The sequence below is a fragment of the Taudactylus pleione genome, unplaced genomic scaffold (genome assembly GCF_031769625.1).
Source record: "Taudactylus pleione unplaced genomic scaffold, aTauple2 ptg000386l, whole genome shotgun sequence".
In the NCBI taxonomy this organism is placed as follows: domain Eukaryota; kingdom Metazoa; phylum Chordata; class Amphibia; order Anura; family Myobatrachidae; genus Taudactylus; species Taudactylus pleione.
Window position 1 is genome coordinate 8,529,018 of NW_028284787.1, and position 22,151 is coordinate 8,551,168.

General features: G+C 44.9%; 2 protein-coding genes across 12 annotated transcripts in view; one reads left to right on the plus strand and one right to left on the minus strand.

Moving 5' to 3' along the window:
* The window catches only part of TRIP13 (thyroid hormone receptor interactor 13), a 186,248-nt gene extending 175,775 nt beyond the window's left edge, over positions 1-10,473 (minus strand). For 2 of the 4 annotated variants that reach the window (XM_088445697.1, XM_088445701.1), the window contains exon 1: positions 10,015-10,472. The gene's annotated coding sequence lies outside the window, so the exon portion shown is untranslated. Of the gene's footprint in view, positions 1-10,014 lie in introns of all 4 variants that reach the window. The other 2 variants (XM_088445698.1, XM_088445699.1) reach the window with 2 other exon arrangements.
* Positions 10,466-22,151, plus strand: part of BRD9 (bromodomain containing 9) — a 49,738-nt gene continuing 38,052 nt past the window's right edge. Inside the window, exons 1-10 of one of the 8 annotated variants that reach the window (XM_088445689.1) lie at positions 10,466-10,709; positions 11,546-11,769; positions 12,849-12,981; positions 13,062-13,119; positions 13,916-14,060; positions 14,625-14,735; positions 15,884-16,059; positions 18,130-18,150; positions 21,799-21,931; positions 22,026-22,098. In XM_088445689.1, the coding sequence (XP_088301815.1) occupies positions 10,625-10,709; positions 11,546-11,769; positions 12,849-12,981; positions 13,062-13,119; positions 13,916-14,060; positions 14,625-14,735; positions 15,884-16,059; positions 18,130-18,150; positions 21,799-21,931; positions 22,026-22,098 (1,159 nt within the window). In that variant the 5' untranslated portion in view covers positions 10,466-10,624. Of the gene's footprint in view, positions 10,710-11,545; positions 11,770-12,848; positions 12,982-13,058; positions 13,120-13,915; positions 14,061-14,624; positions 14,736-15,883; positions 16,060-18,129; positions 18,151-21,798; positions 21,932-22,025; positions 22,099-22,151 lie in introns of those variants that run through there. The other 7 variants (XM_088445688.1, XM_088445691.1, XM_088445692.1 and 4 more) reach the window with 7 other exon arrangements.

Consider the following 22,151-nt stretch of genomic DNA (forward strand, 5'->3'; position numbering starts at 1 on the left):
TTGTGATTATGGGGAATATTTTCACTAAATATGCAGGATGTAATAAATATGCCCATTACTGTGCTTAACTGCTAAGCTTTACCAGCGAGAAAAGCATAATGTCTGAATTAATCATGACAACATATTTTGACACATATGGCCAAATTGGACACATCTGTTTATTGAGCACTGTCAATTTTTATTTTAACTCAACTGAACAGATGGTCATTTTATTTTTTATGCCCTCCACTGGTACCCACCTCCTCCCCCCATCCCCGTTGGTGAGCCCCCGCTGGTGGCCCCAACACATGAAATGGCCATTGGAAATAGGGGCCCCGCTGCTGTCTCCATCCCCCCTGCTGGTGAGCCCCCGCTGGTGGCCCCAACACATGAAATGGCCATTTGTAAATATGTGCCCCGCAAGTGTCTCCATCCCCCCTGCTGGTGAGCCCCCGCTGGTGGCCCCAACACATGAAATGGCCATTTGTAAATATGTGCCCCGCAAGTGTCTGCATCCACCCTGCCGCTATTGTACCAATGACAATAGATGCTTTTTTTTTGTCTTTTAAATAAGCCCCTGCTGGTGGCCCACACCACCACTCATTGGCCAAACTCAAATCATTTTGGTTTGTGCCCCTGATGGTGCCAGCCCCAGCTGGTGCCACCGTCCCCCCCCCCCCCCCCCCGTTGCACACGTCAGATTTTCCTTCAGATATGAACGATTGAACACATTTTTTAATCGTTATCGTTCAAATCTGAAGAAAAATCTGACCGTGTATATGCACCATAGCATCTCTTTTTCTCAGTACTACCAGAGCCAGCTGACATTGATCTAATAGATAGCCTTCATTCTAGCACTTGTCACAACTCATGCAGTTCCTCAATCCTGCCTGGGGTGTCGCTCTCTGTTCTGGTGCTTCTAATGCACTCACCTGATGCAACAACCTGCGGAGATTCAGCAGTTTGTGTGCTAGAAGCACCAGAGCAGAGAGCGACACCACAGGCAGGAAAGAGGAGCTGCACAGGTTTTATCAGGTGCAGGGTGCTAAAATGAACACTACAATAGCAATCATCACCTGGTGATATCAAGCTGCTATGCAAGGCTCATATAGAGGCACCACCATTAAATCAATTCGTTCAGATGTGTGAACGGATTCTAGTATCTGATGGAGCCTTTGGGCCTCTTGTAAGTATTCCCTTATACAGAGAATTGTACTACTTTGGCATTAATTTAAAACAGCGTTCAGTGTGGACAATGGGCCTGATTCAGAGCCGCTCGTAAGCGGCCGCTCGTTCGTTCCAAGCGATGTTTGCCCAACTGCGCATGCGTACGGATCGTAATACGCATGCGCGAACCAGTCAGTGCGGCCGAAAATAGTTTGTTCGCTAAATAGCGAATGCCTGCTAATATGAGTGACAGGAGGAGGCGTATGTGGGTAGGAACAGGGGAAGGTGCTTGAAAACGGGGAGTGGAGATCAGAACGCAGGCGTGCTTAAAGGTCAAAACAGGCATTTTATGGGTGTGCATAATAAATACAGCAACGTCACTGACCACGTCACTGGGTTATTTTATAGTCAGAACTGCTCGCAAATTTGTGGTAGGAAAAAGCAACCACAAGATTAGCGAGCAGTTCATACGCTGGTCGATGTACTCCATTAATCTAATAAATAGCGGACATGACGTAGGATGCGAGCGGCCAGGGGGCGTAGTTATCCAAAAAACGACCGCAAGTTTTGTTCGCTCGTTCAGACATAGAGGCGTGAACAGACCGCAAAGAGCGAACGGTTCATTTGAATAGCCACCCCTTTTTTTGGAACGAATGACCACAAATAGCGACCGGCTCTGAATCAGGGCCAATGTTTATAGAGAAACTATATAAACATCAACTGATAAAGCTCATTTAGGCTTTATATACATTTGTATGCATGCAAAGAAGCTATATAAGTATATGATACCAGCACTATAACCACAGTAACAAATACTAAAAATTAATGGACTGTTTATAATAAAAGGCTAAACATTTATTAGCATTCCAAATATAGGTGAATGATAATATTCGTCATAGCAATAAAAATGGCTTATAGGGCCACAATGCAGTTAAAAAGGTAATAAAAATAAAAAACTGGCTCCACTACTGATTATCGTTGCATTGTCCAATAATGTCCAGAACGTGCAGGTACCGCTCAACGCGTTTATTTGGAATGCTAATAAATATATAGCCTTTTATTCTAAACTGTCCATTCATTTTTAGTATTTGTTACTGTGGTTGTAGCGCTGGTATCATACTTATACTTTCCTTTATATAATGGGAGTTGCCATCCCTCTTACCAGCTGCTCTCTGACAGCGCACTAGCTCTATTTGCATATCAAATTAATAAGGAAGCTATATATACGGTTACACAAACATAATAAGTACTCATACGCACATGCAGGGGGGGGTTTCTGAGTACCCAGAAACCCCCCCTGCCCGCCGATCAGTAAGTGGAGTGCGGACCGCAGTGAGTGCGGTCCACACTACACAGTAACAAGCACACTCTCAGAGTCAGACAGACTCATTGGCTGCTGCGCCCACTGCCGGAGCCAGCTTGGAGCTCACTCATAAACATCTGTATAAGGGGCACTGCATAGGGGGAGCCACTACTGGGGGCACTGCATAGGAGGACCACTACTGGGGGTACTACATAGGGGGGCACTGTATATGGGGCACAACATAAGGGGCACTGTATAAGGGAGACCACTACTGGGGGCACTAATGTGGGAGGGGAGTCTTTAATAAATCATGCTGGCTGTATTTATTTGCCTGCTGCATTCATGTTTTTTAGTGATAGAATTGTGTTTCTGTCTGTGGCAGTGTGTGTGTACCCAGTCATAGGCCGAGTGGTATATTTTACTGCAGTGGTCCTAAATCCTATATAGGTTTGTGGCTAGATGTTTTTTCATTGTTTCAGTAACCAAGAATTTGGAAACCCCCCTTTCAAAATCCTGCGTTTGCCACAGAGTACTTTAACAACAACAACAGATGGCAGCACTGTAGTTATTGAACCTAGCCCAAGCAGGACACTGTGTGGGTTTCTTTTCACAGCAGCCCACATACATACTGGCAGGTTAATGTTACTGTGGGAGAATTCTACTGGAGCAGGGACTTGTGAGTGATAACTGCAAAGCGCTGCATAATGTGTGTGGCACTGTGTGAATACATAACTGTGAATACATAACTATACTAACCTATGATATACCCGGTCTGCCATGGGCAAAACTGGGGGATGGTCCAGGGGTGCACAGGACCAACCATTAGCCAAGTTCCCGAACCGACGCTGCCCACCTCCGTCCAGGGCAGTGGCCAGCAACCGTTGGAGCTGACTGCACAGAAGGCTGGGGGGGGGGGGGGGTTGGAGCTGAATGCACAGGGGCCTGGGTTGGGGAAGGTTGGGACTGAATGCATGGGCCGGGAGAATGAGAGACGCAGGTGGGCTTGAGGATGGAAAGATGCAGGGGGTCCTGGGGATGGAGAGGCCCAGGGGGTCCTGGTGAGAGACACAGAGAGCCTGGAGAACCACAGGGGGGCCAAGGGATGGAGACATTGGGGGGTCTGGAGTAACACAGGAGAGCGACAGAAGTTTGATCAGGGAAAACAAGAGATATGGTAAGAACTTACCTTGGTTATCTCTGTTTCTACGAGGTCCTTAGGGTCCACAGGCCATTACCTTGGGGTATAGGTGGCTGGGGACCAATCCGAGCACCACGCAGTTAAATTCTTAGAGCCTCCCAAGATGCACCGGGCTCCCTTCCTATACCCCGCCCCCTGGCCAAGGCACCCTCAGTTACGTACCAAACCAGAGGCCGGAGGAGGAGAAAAAGAAAGGAGAAAGTCCTGCACGCACAAGAATCTCATACTCACAGAAAGGAGACAGAAAAACTGGTGACAAGGACAAGACCCTTCTGAAGCACAGGGCGTCAGGGCGGGCACCCTGTGGACCCTAAGGACCTCGTAGAAACAGAGATAACCAAGGTAAGTTCTTACCATATCTCTTGTTTTCTACTTCAGGGTCCTTAGGGTCCACAGGCCATTACCTTGGGGATGTCCCAAAGCAGTATCCTTCAAGGGCGGGGACGCTCCTGTGCAGAAAGGAGAATCCGCCACCCGAAGGAAGCATCTTGAGAGGCGAAGGTATCGAAAGCATAATACCTCACAAAGGTCTGAACCAAAGACCACGCGGCCACCTTACACAGCTGAGGCGCCACGCCGAGCTGCCCACGAGGGACCCACAGACCTCGTAGAATGAGCAGTGACAGAGGGCGCAACAGGAATGCCCTCATGAACATAGGCCTCAGAAATCAGCAAGCGAATCTAACGGGCCAAAGTCTGCTTATTGGCTGGCCAACCCTTTTTATGGAAACCGTACAAAACAAACAATCCGATTTCCGGAAATAACAGGCGCACTCCACATAAATGCGAAGAGCACAAACCACATCCAACGTTGCCCCACCCGACAAAACTGGAGAGTGAAAGGCCGGAACAATGATCTCCTCAATGTGGAAACTGGATACCACCTTAGGGAGAAAGCCAGGGCGAGTCTGAAGAACCGCCCTATTCTCATGAAAAATCAAATAGGGGGGGGTTAAAGCCCTCAGATCTGACACTCTTCTGGCAGATGCAACAGCCAAAAGAAAAACAACCTGTGGACCTCAAATGGCTGTAAGAACCACAGCCAAATCCCTAGGAGCCAACGGAGGGACAAAGGGAGGCTGTATGCGAAGGACCCCTTGCATAAAAGGTGCGGACATCAGCAAGCAGAGCAATCCGACGCTGAAACCACACCGATAAAGCAGAAACCTGTACCTTTCAAGAGGCAAGGTGCAGACCATGATCCAAGCCCGCCTGAAGAAAGGCTAGGACCCTGGAAACCCGAAACACCAGGGAGGATCGTACCCCCTAGGTCGGCACCATTTAAAATAGGTATGCCAGACCCTGTGGTAAATCCTGGCCGAAGCCGGCTTCCTAGCCCTGAGCATGGTATTCACCACCGAGCTAGAAAAACCTTTCGACCTCAAGAGGGATGTCTCAAGAGCCACACCATCAAAGACAGAAGACCCAGATCCGGATAAAGACACTGAGACAACAGGTCCGGGCGCTGAGGTAGCAACCACGGAGCGTCGATGGAGAGACTCCGAAGATCTGAGTACCAATGATATCTGGGCCACGCTGGAGCCACCAGCAGTATCGTACCTCCGTCCTGCTGGAACTTCCGAAGCACCCGAGGCAGAAGTGAGGACGGAAACAGGAACGCGAACTGGAAGGTCCACCGTACCGACAGAGCGTCTACAAGGAGAGCCTCTGCATCTCTTGTTCGGGATCCGTACGCCCGCAACTTACGGTTGTGTCTGGAGGCCATGAGATCTATTTCCGGAAGGCCCCACCTGTCCACTAGGAGCTGAAATATTTCCTGGTGAAGGGACCATTACCCTGGATGCACGTCGAGACGGCTGAGGAAGTCCGCTTCCCAGTTGAGCACTCCTGGAATGAACACTGCCGAGATGGCTGGTAGATTGCTTTCTGCCCAAGTCAGAAAGCGAGATACCTCTTTTAGAGCCGCCTGACTTCGAGTTCCTCCTTGATGATGTATGCAAGCCACCGTCGTGGCGTTGTCTGACTGAATCTGCACAGGGAGCCCCTGGAGAAAGAGTCTTGCTTGTTGTAAGGATCGGAAGACTGCTCGAAGTTCCAATATGTTGATCGGAAGAGCAGACTCCGCCAGAGTCCACCGGCCCTGAAACACCTGTCCCAACACCCCACCCCCCGAGACAGGTGTCCATCGTTAGAAGGACCCAATCTGAGATCCAGTAAGGGCGTCCCTTGTTTAGATGAGACGTCTGTAGCCACCATGTCAGAGATAGACATACCTCCGGAGATAGTACTAGTGTCTTTAACCGAAGAGGCAACCCATTCCAGTTTAGAGAGGATTAACTTCTGCAGAGGCCTCGAGTGAAACTGGGCATACTCCACCATGTCAAACGTCGACACCATGGACCCCAGTAACCTCACTGCAGAGTGGATGGACACTCTGCAGTCCCGCAGACAAGTGCGAATCCTTGTCTGCAACACAGAGATCTTTTCCTCTGTCAAAAAGATCCGCTGTTGCTGAGTATCCAGCAGTGCTCCGAGATGGAGCATCCTCCGAGAAGGCGTCAGGGATGACTTCTTCCAATTTATCAGCCAGCTGACTGTAGAGAGGCCAAAAGGAATCGCTGATGAGATGTAGCTATCGGGACATGCAGGTATGAATCCTGGATATCCAGAGACACCACAAAATCCCCAGGTTCCATAGCCAAAACAAAGGAACGCAGGGTTTCCATTCTGAACCGAGGCACCCTCAAATATCTGTTTAGGGACTTCAGGTTGAGGATAGGCCAGTACAAGCCGTTTGGCTTTTGCATAAGAAAGAGGTTTGAGTAATAACCCGTCCCCCTTTGGGGGTAACGGGACCGGTACTATAACACCTTCCTGGAGCATAGACTGTACTACCTTGTGAATTTCCAAGTCTTCAATGGATTTGAATGAAGGTCCGGGGTAAAGAACTGATGGGGAGGCCTTCTGCGAAAGGAGAGGGCATACCCGTGAGAAACCACTTCTCTTACCCAAGTGTCTGTGGTGGTCTGACACCAACACTGGGCGAATTGAAGAAGTCGGCCTCCCACCTTGGGGTCCCCCAGAGGCCCGTCCTGTCAGGCTGCAGGCTAGTCGTCAGGCTTGGCAGCTGGACATCTGGTGCTCCAAACCTGTTTGCTAGGCTTAGTGGTCTTCTGAGGCCGATAGGAGCGAAGAACGACGTTCCTGACCCAGAGGCGGATGGAGCTGAAGGCAAGCACGCAGACTTTGCTGCTGCTAGCGTATCCACAATTTTATCTAAAGCCAGGCCAAACAGGACCTGACCATTATAAGGAAGACATTCCAGATCTTAGAATACGGATCTGCTCTCCAAGAACGTAGCCACCAGGAACGGCGAGCGGACATCGCTGCCGTAGAAATCCTGGAAGCAGGCTTACATCCAACGCTGCCTCATTGACGTAAGCAGCTGAATCACTGAAATCACCTATCAGTACAATTTGCTCACTGGTAGCCCCGGAAGACAGTGATTCTTCCAAGGCATTGGCCCATTTTTCCATGGTTCTGGCCACCCAGCACACAGCCATAGCAGGTCTGGTGACCCCTCCAGCGAGAGAGTAAATGGATTTCAGACATACCTCCACCTTGCGGTCCGTAGGATCTTTCAGAGAGGACATGGACGGCATAGGCAGGGTCGCACTCTTCACTAGGCGTGTCACATGAGAATCCACCTGAGAAGGAGATTCTCACATAGAAAAATAATTGTCCGCAAAAGGGTAGGCATAAGCCAGTGTTGGCTAACCTTGACACTCCAGCTGTTGTGGAACTATATATCCCAGCATGCCCTGCCACAGTTTTAGCATGCCCTAATAGCAAAACTGTAGCAGTGCATGCTGGGTTATGTAGTTCCATAACAGCTGGAGTGTCAAGGTTAGCCAACACTGGCATAAGCCAAACGCTTTTGGGGCTGAAACCCTTTTCCCAATAGCTTTCCACGCCTCCTCTAGATGATCTACCAACTGACCAGATAAAGGAAACACTGCATTAGTGCTTTTAACATTTTTAAAAATAAGCATATGTGAGCTTATTTTCATTAGAAGCCTTGTCTTCAATCACGATGATCTCGCGGACCGCCCAAGATATATATAGAAGACTTAGCCTCCGTCTCCTTGGTAGGAAGATCAGTATAAGATAGATCTAGAATTTCCCCATCATCTGACGTCATGTCATCAACGTCGTAATGAGTAGACTGGGATGACAATAATGGCCACTTTGTGGGTCTAAGCGGGGATTCCTGCAAACTCTCTGCAAGGATATTAACCCTGTTAGGCAAAGGGTTCACCCAGCTAAGCTCAGGGGACGCTAGAGATGCAGGTTGAGGGTGGCCCTGTGCCACCACCATCTACCCCGGCCCCCGCCCCCCCCCCCCCTCCTATGGGAGGGTACACATGTGGGGCCAATAGAGGTCCTGCCAGGACTGTAATAGCCTGTGCCAAACATGCCCAAGGGGGCTCCTGAGGAGCACAGGGAACATGAGAAGGGTCTGGGAGCGTACATGTTGCACATAAGCCTCCCCAATCAGCCTCTTCCTCGCCTTACATCATATGCAGGAAATCAGGACAGGTGTAGCAAGCTGCACAGATTCGCATATGCAGTGTATGTGACACTTAAGGTGCATACACACGGGACGATCTGTACCACCAACGACATGAAATATATCTTTCAGTGAGTCATCCCGCCACATCTCTGAACATGCAAAGTTGACGATATCGTCCAGATTGGCCTGCATGTACGGACGTTCATAGATATCGTTAATTCGGGAACACGCATCGTTGGTCGTTCACTGAATAAAAATGAACGATATATCATTGAACGATATTCTTATCATTCATATCGTAACGATACATCTGTCCATGTATACGCACCTTTAGGCACAGATCACAATCTGTGCACAATATAACCCTCCCCCCAAACAGCACCTGCACTGTAAGGGTCTTTTTTTTTTTATTTTCAGTGAAAAAACAGGGACAGTTAAAATGGCTGTGAAACAGAAACACAGGCATACGGCACTAGCATAAATCACATACAACTAAGAACAACCTGTTCTAATAGCGCTTCAGGATCTGTACCTGGTAGGACAAGTGATTTACCTGCATCTTTACTGCCTGTGAGGGAGAGGTATGCAGGAGGGGACTCGGCTCCACCGCTGGCTGAGACTCCAAAGATGGCCGCCCGAGCACAGAAGAGAGGAGGGGCCATACAGTGCGGGGGAGACACCGGCTGTAACAGGGAAGGCGTCCTCCCCCGGCCTGCAATTAACCCCAGGGACGCCAGAGCGGTAGCGCTGCTATGCTCCAGTCCGCTGTCCCTGGTGGTCTAGTGGCAGCGCATGACTCAGTGCCTGGCTCCGCTACAGGCCACTTCCCCAGGGGAAAAGTATGTAATGATGGCGGACACCCACCGCGGGCGTTCTTTACTTAGCGCTTTACCCCGTAAGCCTGGCACACAGTCAGGGATCCTCCAGGGTCCTGCTAGTAAGAACCCAGGAGGCCCGCCGAGATACCCTGATCAGTACTGGGGTCTCGGCGCCAGCGGGGTGGAAGAGCGGTGATGTAGACGTCCGCTGGACTGTCCACATCACTACTCTTGAAGATCTTCGGGAGCTGTAATCAGCCCCCCTTGCATGGAACACCCGACTCCGGCACCTACGAAACTGAGGGTGCCTTGGCCGGGGGGGCGGGGTATAGGAAGGGAGCCCGGTGCATCCTGGGAGGCTCTAAGAATTTAACTGCGTGGTGCCCGAATTGGTCCCCAACCACCTATACCCCAAGGTAATGGCCTATGAACCCTGAAGAAGAAATTCACATTTTTCCTGCACAAAAGCTTCTGTTACTACAGTATATATTATCTGGTTATGATGATGACATGGGTTATATTTCTACCTAAACAGGCATCTTCCAGACAATGTGATCTCCTACATGAATAGTGAATACCGGCTGGAGACACTGCCCAGTGAGGCTCAAATTCCTCAGAGGTTCCATGTTGCAGAGAAACCATCATATAGGTAAGAAAAGACTTTCAAACTGACTGGGGCCCCAAAAACCCGCTGAGGGGTGACACCAAGGTGACAGGAGCCGGGTGCTGCACTGTAGCATTAAGTGCAGCACTCGGCTCCTGACAGTGTGAGGAAGCCGGCACTGCACAGTGCTCACCCGTACTTCTGGCACCCCCCACCACTGGGGTTCAGGCAGCAAGGCCATACCCCTTCCCAAGTGACTACGCCCCATGTCCATGAGACCACCCATTACCTGATCTCTAGTTACGCCTATGATGCCTGCCCATTAATAGATTATACATTACTGACATATTATTAGAATGAAATGCATTTAATAATAATCCTGACAGAGTCGCGTTGTCAGAGGACACTCACCAGTCACCACCCTCCCGGCCTGTCAGTGTACAGCGGCAGGCTGAGGAGGACACACAGAGCAGTGCTGTACCTGGTTAAAGCTGCCGACCGAAATCAAATCTTCCGCGCTCACTGGCATCCGAGACACTCCCACCCCGGCACTAGAGGGGGCGGAGATATCATAACTGTATTTGGTCAGCAAAGTGTCTCCGAGTCTCTGTATATGCAGTCAGCTATTAAAGGGGTCGTCCATTTTTCGGAAGAATGAAGCCATGCAAAATAAATTCTGTCACTGAGGCAGAGCTATTACAAATCGATGTCAGCGTTATCCTGTTAATGTAAAGTCATACATATGTTCTACTGTAAGCCGTCACTGGTTATTGCTGCCGTTTATCCAGACTACATGAAACAAAAATAAAACACCCGAACACGCCTCTCGCGATAGCCGCCATGGTTAGGTCGCCATTGGTTGGCTTTTCCCCCGCCATCTTGTGTGCGATTATTTCCCAGGCGCAGCTGCTGCCGTCCCATCCGACTGCGCAGAGCATAATTCTGTTTTGTTTCCTTTTCCGGATTCCGAATTTGTTTTTTGTTTTTAAATCTGAGTAGCAGCAGCCTGGTGCGGCCGGCCATGGGGAAGAAGCACAAGAAGCATAGGTCTGAGTGGCGGTCCTACGACGCCGGTGAGCTCGGCTCTCCCGGAGACCAATCCCAGTGTGTGTACCGATCGGGGCTACTCGGCGCTGTGCTGTACTGTACTTCTGTTCTCTGGGGGTGGCGTACAGTATGCTCTGTGTTTGCTTTTCTATCACTTTGCTTCTACCTGCCTGTCAGATCCGTGCTGGAACGGACTCAGGACAACAAACTCATTCTTCTATTGTTCTATAATTATCTTTCTCTTTTTCTTCACCTTTTTTTCTTCATTTAAATTAACTTACTTAACAATATTTATTTTATATAGAAGTGCAATTTATCCCATGTATGCCTTGATAAAGAAATAAAGAAAACATTTTAAACACAATTATTTTATTTTTCTCAATCATGAATCCTGTTTCAGGAATGTTTTTGATATATGGTATAATTCACTCCTTAGTGTACATTAGTTGGATATTATAAGTTAGAGGGTGACCGTATAAGAGCTGTATGCGGACATGTTCTTATACAGACCATAGAAACTTGATGTGATTTCAATTTCCATAATAACTTCTATTTGGAAATGCATTGTCCTTGTACATATTTTCCTGATGAAATGACATTAGAATTCCCCAATTCTAAGTGATGACTCCAGAACTCACTGTTTATGTAGATATTACAGAATCTACAGTTAGTAATGTCACTTACTATTTTCTAGCTGGCATTGGTTTGCAGAAAGTTCCTAATTGTGATATACACAGATTAGTGTTCTGTTAAAATGACTTATTGAAGAATATTCACAAACATGGTTTGGAGACAGGGTTAAGATAGTCATTTACATTATCTGGCCATGTAGATGTGGTTTAAGAATTAGAAAATGCACTGTTTGACTATATTTCTTTTCTTTTTCCATGTTTAGACTATGTGGATAAGCCTTTGGAAAAACCTTTGAAATTAGTTCTTAAAGTTGGGGGCAGTGAAGTTACTGAACTCTCTGGATCTGGACATGATTCTAGTTATTATGATGATCGATCAGATCATGAGCAACGTGAGCGACACAAGGAAAAAAAAAAGAAAAAGAAAAAAAAGTCAGAGAAAGAGAAAGAAAAGCACCTGGATGATGAAGAAAGGAGACGGAGAAAGGTAAGATATTGGCTGCCAGGCATATATTCATGACCAAAGTACGGTGTTTGGCAGCCCTCCCTTCACTTTAGCATGTAAGCGTTCATGTGCAAGGCCCTTCTCCCTCATGTTTCTCCCCTAGCCTTGCTTCCGGTGCTGCTTGTCTCTTATGCTGGGTATGCACTATAAAATTATCGGTGTGATCGGCCTGATAATTGGATATTGTGTATGCAGAAGCTTTGGACTGCTTGAAGCCTGTAAATGGCTTAAATTGCTCCTTCAATGATCAGACCGTGAGAACGACATTGTCTGTGCTACCCACACAATCTCATTTGTGACCTTCCGATTCTGTTCAAAAGATGAAAAGAAAGTACATACTAAGCAAGAAATTGTGCAGGTGTGCACCGATCCGATAATCGCTTTGTCAGAGTGGAGCGTTTATCTGATCTGCGGCACCCGTCGGTAAAGGGTGTACCCTCTCTCAGTCCCTTCCAACAACTCTGTCTCTGTGTGCTTGTCCTTTGGGTACATGCTCACTAAGCGCTGATCTGATTTCCCCTTCCAATGACTCACGTCCACTCGGCTGTCAAGAAACCGTCCCACCGACCCTCGTTCTCTTGTGCACATCCTGCCTAGTTTGTCACTTTTAGTGCACTGTATTGTCCTATGGTATGTCATTGTACATTTAATGTACCATTAATCTGTCATGTTTTACTGTTACTGTGTAATCACCCTGTACGGCACAGGAGAAACTTGATTGTGCGTTCAAAATAAAGGATAATAATTTGGTAAAAGTTGATATGTTCAAGCAGTTTTAGCTACCATATTCAGTCAGTCTAGCATCAGCAATAAAAAGGAAAACACATGTTGTGGAGCCATAGGAGGCTTTGTCATTCATCAGGAAGAAACTGGGGGGAAGAGATAGCAGGCAATATATTTGTTAAAACTAACACATACATAGAAATATTTCTTTAGCCTCAATTAAACTGATTAAGGACTTGTAATGCATAGGACATTTAGCAAGGACCATGCCCTTATTATAGATACCTGTGATTTAAATCATTATGTGGCTTTGTAGAACACATTTATTTGCTTTTTAGGAGGAGAAAAAGCGGAAACGAGAAAAAGAACAGTGTGATTCAGATGGCGAAACTGAGTATTTTGAACCAGGGAAAAAAGTCGAAGTTGAAACCCCAACAGACCGTCCTGTCAGAGCTTGTAGAACGCACCCAGGTGAAATAACTGTCTGGAGGTTGTTTTGATATGTTTGTCTCATATGTGATGTGATTGACCATTCTTATATTTTGTAGCAGAAAATGAGAGCACCCCAATACAACAACTTCTGGAATATTTCCTCCGCCAGCTCCAAAGGTACAGTTTATGTTTAATGATATTTTGAAGGGACTTCCATATCTAGTGTCAAACTAAATTGCAGAAAATAGGTTTCACTCAAACTACTAAAGTCATCAGCTTCTTTAAGTTAGATGAGAAAAGACACTATCCTCTGCATATATTTCCATATCATAATTGTTAAAAGCAGCCCATTTACATTGACCTTAGGGAAATCCCTTGTCTTTCTTATAAGATATCTGAGCTTCTCTAAATGTCCTACTCACATAGGAAGAATAGACGTTTACTGACTTCAGCTACATAGTAATGAAATCATCAGATTGTTATTGAGCAACATTCTGGATCTTCATCGGTATAGGTCTATGTCATTTACTATCTGTGCTGGGTTTCAACCACCACACCCACCTGGTTTAAGCTACTCTTGCCTGTCATTTCAAATCCAACAACTTTAGGTTTGTGCCGCATCAGTAACTTCAGATCATAGGTACATATGCCCAAGTCCAAATGTTCAAAAATATTCTGAATATGGTAATTGTTATAGTGTCACTTACTAATTGTGAGATATAAAATAGGGGTTTTACTTTCCAAGCAGACCCTTCTTGTGAATTTTTACACACAAAAAATAACTACAAAGTGATCTTATCTATAAGAGGTGGAAATGCTTGTAGAGGGAAGACACTTTCTTCACGTCACTTGTCTATCCTAGTGATAAGATTACATTAGGCTAAAAACAAGCGTTTACAAAAAGGACGTTACTTCTACGTTACGTTTTTTTGTAAAATGCTTTAATTCTTGTTTGTTTGTTTTTTCATTTTAGGAAAGATCCGCATGGCTTTTTTGCTTTTCCAGTGACAGATCAGATTGCCCCTGGTTATTTTATGATAATAAAGCATCCAATGGACTTTAGCACTATGAAAGATAAAATAGCATCTAACGAGTACAAATCCATAACAGAATTTAAGGTATGTGAAATTGTATCAATATCTATGAATCAAACACGTGGCCATATCTATGACCTATAATACCTGCAGCTAATTTTTCTGGCCAAGTCACAAATGTTTGATTTATTTAGTTTTATATTACTACATTCTTTTGGTAAAATTAGATCAGTAATGACCATTTCAGAATGGTAGTTCCTTGTCTTTTGTTTTTTTTACCCTCCATTTGTATTGTGTTTACTATTGTATCATGGGCTCAAGTATGTTTCATATATATATATATATATATATATATATATATATATATATATATATATATATATATATATATATATATATAAGGAGTGAGCGGATTCGGTTCTACTCTGTTCCGTTCGGTTTTAAAAACCGAATCTTATTGGCTATCCAATACTCGTGACAGCTGATAGCCAATAAGATTCGGTTTTAAATCCGAACGGAACCGAGTAGAACCAAATCCGCTCACCCCTAATATATATATATATATTTATTATTATTATTATTATATATTTTTTTTTTTTTTTTTTTTTATTATTATTCATTAATTAAATATCTCTATATGTTTGACAGGGAGATTTTAAACTTATGTGTGATAATGCAATGACGTACAACCGGCCAGAGACTGTATATTATAAACTGGCAAAGAAGCTCCTGCACACTGGCTTCAAGATGATGAGTAAAGTAAGTACTATCTTGATTAAATACTTGTGTATGCATGTTTGTTAGTTATGTGTTTTCACTCATCTGTGTAGTTTTCGCTAAATATTATTGATATGAAAGAAATAAAAAAAATATAGTATAATGATAGAAAAAGGGATGCATGTCTTATATAATTATTTACTTGACGTTGATCAAGTAACGTAGGATATGAGGTAAAATTAGTTTTGATGTGTCACTGTTAACAGGGTTTCCATGGCATTCCAACAGAACATCACAAACATCGATTTTTAATTGAATTGCCCTCTAAAACCTCTTACACTAAATTCCTAGGTCTGACCCGGTATTTGGAACAAGGTTCCAAACCGGGTCAGAACCGCGACAGGTCGCGGATGCAGTGGAACTAGTCTGCCGGCATTTGGAGATGGCATCATCTCCAAGCACCAGAAAATTCGGTACTCTCCATTCTGTAAACGGGACCCGGGTTTACACTGCAGGGTTACATGGGTCGTTCCTGTGTTAAACCCTGCAGACTGCAGGGGTTGGACTGGGAATCCAACCCTGGCCCCTTTTACATTTAGCAGCAACCCGGGTTAACACGGCAATAACCCAGGTTTTAGCTCTGGTGTAAAAGGGGTATTAGTTACGTGAAATCTTTTGGTAAATGTTTACCTCATACTTGTCGACTTTCTTTAGATCCCCTCTGGGAGGAGTTTTTTGAGGGAAAGTGCAATTGGCTATTGTTAAAGAGGGGGTGGAGTTAACTTGCTCACACCCCTTTTGCTCCAACCGTTTCCAAAGGAAGTGGGTGGGTTGCAGGAAGGTGACCTGCTCTTCTGAGAGGACTCCCCCAAATTTTGGGGGTCTCCTGATTTCCAGAAGTGTAGGTAAATATGGTTTGCCTCTTTGTTTTGCATGTACTTTATACTTTTGCTTGTTTTTGAATATCTTTCATTTTGTCTTTTTTTTTTCATTTGTTTGAGAGCTGTAAGTTGGCCTGAAAGACATTTTGGTGTCCATAATCATGACCAAATCATGCTGCATGAACATTCAAAAGTAGCATTGTAGCATTGAGGTAACATCATTCCCATCCCATCCATTCATTTATCATAGCACCTTTTGCTATGAAGGGAAATATAAAGTTCCTGCCGCTCTGTCCTTTTTAATTCTAGGAACGGCTTTTAGCTTTGAAGCGCAGTATGTCGTTTATGCAGGACATGGATTTTTCTCAGCAGGCAGCTATATTGGGGGATGAGGACACCACAGTTGAAGAACCTATTCCAGAGGTCACTATCCCAGTTCCAGTAGAGATTACTAAGAAAAAAAAACCAAGCAAGGAAGTTATTAGGTAAAATATGCCTGTGAGGCTTTGTTGATGGCAGAGTGCAGAGAATGTATTAGTTGTATTGTACTGAAATGTATTGAACATTTGGTCCTCTTTATATGTATGCGTATAAGTCAGGAGATGTTTCTTGAAGGTGTATGAGATAGCACTGGCTTATTGGGGTGTGTGTGGGAGCAGCGATTGGTTTGTGTAATTCCCTATCTAGCAGTACTTGTTAGAGAACCCCGCACCACCTAACTGCCAAATTACAGTTACAAATAGGCACCTGTAACAGTGTAAGGTAACTTCAGATTTGTATACTAGAGAGATATGAGTCCTGCCCCTCACTGCCACCGCATATTCGGGAATGCTGGCTACCAGCTTTTCATACTCATACTGGCCTTGCCTATTCCCAGGCATCAGTTGACTATGGTGGCAGATATGCATGACAGCCAGCTATTAGCTACAATTAGGCTCGTATCTATACAGCTAGAAATTATGTTTAGCAAATGCTGTGGTAATAGTTTTGCACAAACAAAATCAAATGTTCCAGCCCCCAAAAGCCGCAGCATGTCAATCATGCCTCTATATCAAAACACTTAAATAATTTTAACATCAGAGTTATAAGTAATGAAATAATAAAAAAATAAAGTTCAGTATGTTTCCCCAGGAGTCAGCATATGCAGTAGTAATTCAGAGTACATGGCATTCTGCATAAGCTGGTAAATAATACTCGTACATCGGATGCATAGAAGAATATCCCTGGCAAAATATAGCTAAATTGGGAAGGTAGACAGTAAATGCTCTCATAGTAAGACACATTATTTATTAAACCTAAATGGATAAACTGACAGAAGTAAAATAATGCCTGTAAGCTGTTAGTCTAACACAGGACTCCCTCACTTCTGATGTATGGATATTTATAGTGTTCCCTGCGCTGATTCTGTTACGACTGAGGGCCCGATTCAGAGATGGATGGAAGTGCAGAGCCGCACAAAAGCAGCTTTGTCGTTCCGTCCATCTTAATGCAGAAGAAGGTGTCAGACACCTCCTTGCTGAATTTGCGAGCACCATGGCGACTGATGGTTGCTCCTATGCTCAGGCTGTGGAAGCTGAAGCTTCCCACAGCCTGACCAGGTGCTGGTCACTTCAGAGGCCAGGATCTGTGTCCGCCAATGCAGACCCTGGCCTCGTTTGTTTTCGGGAACGTTTACCAACCACGCCTCCCCTCCACACCCCAAGCGCTGCAGCATGTCAATTATGCTGCGGTTTGGAGGGGTCTGCAAGCGTAATTGCAGGATTCGTTCTGCACATACACAGAACCGATCTTGCATAGGTGCAGACTCGGAAACCTCAGAGATGTACGTTAATCATTGGATGAACGTACATCTCTGAATCAGGCTCAGAAAAAAACCCTAATGTGTGTATTGATTACTTTGCAAAAAAAAATGAAATGACGTTATTTGTTGTTGTTTTTTTCTTTTGCATAAGATATATATTTGATTTTTAAAATGATTTGTATTTCTTTATTCATAAATGTTGTATACCCAACTAGCTCCTTACTCATTTTGTGCTATTTAACTCATAGCAGCTTATGTACAATATAGATTTAAAACTTGTCATTTAGAGGGTCACTAAACCGAAAGTATGAATGGCCTTATAAAAACTGTTACTAGGGGGTCAATTTACTAAAATGAGAGTTTTTAGAAGTGGAGATGTTGTCCATAACAACCAATCAGATTCTAGCTATTATCTTCTAGAAGGTGCTACTTAAATATTAAGTAGAATCTGATTGGTTGTTATAGGCAACATCTCCACTTCTAAAAACTCTCATTTTAATAAATTTACCCCTAGGACTCAAAAATGTGTTTCCATACCTTAACTGCCACCGGCAATGTTAGACATGCTGTTTAAATTTGCTGTGCCAATAAATTTAATGTATTGCTTGTTATCAGCCATTTTCTGCAAAAGGTGATTTAATAAACATGCAATACACACACACACACACACACACTACTTTTTATTTATCTGCTTGTAAATATGTATTTTAATTAGTATAACTGAACATTGTTTCCTTTTATACATTGTTTCCAGGGTCATTGAGGATGATCAAAGGTATGTGGTTGTTTTTTTATTTTATTAACTCCCTCTTTTTCATTTGCAAAATATTTTTGCACACTTAATAGGGCAATTGTTTTAGTGATTTTCTGCTCTTGGTATAGGGCCTGATTCAGAGTTGAACGCTAGTTCACGCAGTCCAGCGATTATCGGTGATTTGCGCATGCGTCACAGCCGCATTGTACATGTGCTGCGAATGATTTGCACTCGCTATGAGGAGTCACTCGCAATTGATTGACAAGAAGACACTTTTTTGGGTGGTTACAGGGAGTTACAGCCACAACGCAGGCATGTCGGGGCCGTTTCCTGGGCGTGTACTAGCCAACTTCTGCGATTGTACACGCAGAGAACAAAGCTCCATTTCCATTTAGTGACCATAGACTCACTCGAGGAGTCGATGTTTTGAGGATCTGCGTCCAGTGCTGCGTTTGTGTACGCAGTTGCGGACAGCTACGAGGGCTCCAATGGGCGCCTCAATACAAATTCTGCTGGCTGCTGTATTAGCATATTTTAGCAATTGCTAAGCGACAAAATTCGCGTTTGCATTAGCGTAGAACTCTGAATCTCACCCATAGTGCACTTTTTTGGGTGTTTTTTCCTGAAGTGTTGATAAATTTTTACATACAGCTTACTCTAGGATTACATACAGCTAAGAGTAGCAACATTCATGAAACTCCCTGTCTGGTGCCTTTCTGTTGGCTGTATTGAATTCAGTAAATCAAACAGTTGGATATTCAGAGGGACATTAAAGCTGTATACCTGAGCTTTTGTAGTATTATTGGGCAGCAAAGTGTTAAGCATTGCTGCATCACAGTTCTATGGTCATGAGTTCCGTTCCTGACCAGGGCCCCGTCTGAGAGGAGTTTGTATGGTCTCCTCGGAGACCTATTCCAAAAACACATTGGTAGAATAACTGGCTGCTGACTAAATTGTACCCTAGCATGTGTATGTTTGTATGTGCTTGTGTGTTATCCATCTTTTAGATTTTATCAGCCCAGCTAGAAAAATGCACTGGGACTACTCCAGACTTTGCTAAACTGTGGGCTCTGAATACTGAATGACTAAAATGCAGGTGTGCTACTTCTACAAACTGCTAATGGGTCCCAAACAGATTTTATAGCTACCAAGTGGCAGATTATTTAGACATCTTTTGGTAAGAATAGCAACAGATGATAGGTGACATTGGCATTAATAGAAACTCGCTCTGAATCAGGGCCGGGCTATTTTTTTTTTTAAGAACGGCCTCCTGGCCGCTCGCATAGCTGTGGGTGACCACCCACAGCTATAGTGAGCGGCCAGGAAAATGGTCGCGATGGTCAAGACCATCGCGACCATCGGGCTTGCGACGAGACCCTTGTGGTAGGGTCTCGTTGCCGCAAGCCCCAGAGAGATTTCGGCTCTAACAGAGCCAAAATCTCTCCCACTGACATCCCTCGTGATGTCACTGGGGCCGCCCCTAAACGGAGGCGTTCACATGGGAACGCCTTCGTTTGGGCAGCCACTCCCCCGGCCCGCCCACCAACGGGGGCGAGCTGTCACTCATCATCGACAGCTCGCCCCCTTTGTTGCAAGACCCGGAGCAACGGAGTGCCCGTCGCTATCCGGGTATCGCGCATGACGGAGCCGGCTCCGCCATGCACACTGGCCCACCATCAACACGGTTGCGAACACACAGCGCTTGCGACCGGGTCTGAATCAGGCCCCTAGTTTGTAGTGGCATCATACTTTTTCTAGGGATGCTTTCTCCTTTTACATGGAATTTCTGGCACCACATAGATTTTAGAATACAAATGTTGCGCCCAAAATCTATCACTGTTCAGAAAGGTGGGGAGGAGCAGGTCATTCAGTTTATGGCTGGCTACGGAAATTAAAAAATGAATAAATCTATAAAATAGTCAAATATTTTTCTAACGTGAACCCTAGCTAGATCACTGGATGGCATTTGAGTACTCTAAAGACCGGTACACACTAGACTATGTCTAATGTGTCCGACCTCGTCAGCGACTGGTCCCGGTGGGGTTGCCGGCATCGGCACGTGCATACACACTTGCCGCTGCCAGCAGCAATGGAACGACTGCAGCATGGGCACCGCTAACGATATCGCCCGTTTGCCCAGCATGCAGGGCCGGCAGAGGATGTCTGTGATGACACGCAGGAGCACACATCGTCAGCGACATAGTGGGTACGCACTAGACAATGTGTCCGATATGTCGCTCCGATCCGCCCAATCTGGAAAACATCGTCTCGCGCAGTGAGTGTTTCCCAAACTGGGTGCCTCAGGGCACTTGCAGAAGTGCCTCGGGTTGGTGGTCAGGTACCACATAAAATGAGTTTTAGTCCTTATGATAGGCAAAACCAGTGCTAATGGCTGCCAATCACAAAATGTGAGGATAAAAAGAAGCGCAGTCCTGTCAACCACCACATAACTAAACCTAAGGATGACCTATGAACACAGTTACCTTCATTTAATCTTTGCTTAATTTCTCAATACAAAACTTTTGGCCCAGGGGTGCCGTGGAAAAAAAGCTGAAACTCTAGGGCGCAGTGATTCGAAAAAGTTTGGGAACCACTGGTCTTTTGTGTACCCGGCTTTACTCTCAGCTGATTTGTGAGCAGGCATAAAATTATGGAGAGAGGCGCATTTAGCCTGCATTTGTCTGAACAACGGTCAGGTAGATCAGACAGGCTTGACAACCAAACGATCCAGACAGTTTATCAATAGTTTTCAGGGGGTGAACCACTGAATGATCATTCAAACCAGTCATTTAATTTATTGGTTTGCACGATAATTGTACAGTGTATGGGCAGTTTAAATGGTACATTAAAAGTCCAACCTTCTGCCTTTTCTGTCCCTTTTATTAACCGAAAACTTTGTTGTGTTTCTGCTAATACTCCTAGGTTTAGCCTCCTTTATTGCTTCAAATATGGTTGAATGAAGCAACATTGGGGCATCGCTACATGTGACATGTGTTTGTTTTCAAGTATTAAGTTTATTTTTTGTGTGTTTTTTTAAAATGTAATACTACTTTTGATAGATTGCAATGTGATGTCAGCGGCGGGCCTGGCGGGGGTGCCGGCATCGGTAAGTGCATCCACACTTGCCGATGCCGGGAACGACGGGGGGCATGCTGCATTTGGCAGCATGGCATCGCGATATCTCCAGATTGAGCTGCATGTACAGCCGACTGGTGATACCGTTAAAGACCCGCGGGAGTGTGCATCGTTCGCCGGTGAGTGCGTAAACACTGGACGATATGAACGATATATCGTTCAATGTTATCGTTCATGGATATCATCCAGTGTGTATGAGCCTTTAGAGCCATTTTGCTCTGATGAGATCCAGGTAAAGAAGCAGAAAGCAAGATGCATAGCACCACCAGAGAGGACTTGGCACTTCGGCTGTTTTTTGTTTGTTTTTATTGCTCTTTCTAAATGGGGTTGTGTTTTATATTATGTATAGGTTTAGGGAATAATGAATCCTTAAACGATTTACTGCCTGGACATGGTTTTGATCTTTAAGGGAATTGTCAGGGTTTACTTTAATGAGCTTGCTCTTCAATCACAATTTACTGACATGAATGTATAATGTAACTGTCAAGTCCCTTTATATAGCTTAGCATAGTTTTTTTTTTATTTGTTTTTTAGTTGTATTTTTGAGCCAGAAGGCAATGCGTGCAGCTTAACAGACAGCACTGCAGAGGAACATGTACTAGCTCTGGTAGAGCATGCTGCAGATGAAGCAAGGGATAAGGTCAACCGATATTTGCCGAATTGCAAGGTATCCTCTTTAGTACATAGATGGAATTGACTTATGTTGTTATATTATTAGATGTAAAACATGTAGTATTCTTAAGGGATGTTTTTATTCTCAGATTGGATACCTTAAAAAGAATGTAGATGGAACTCTAATTTATACTGTGGTCAACTCTGATCCAGATGCTGAGGGTAAGTAGTGAATTTTAATGTTTTGGGGGTAATGCATCTTTTTAGATAGTCTG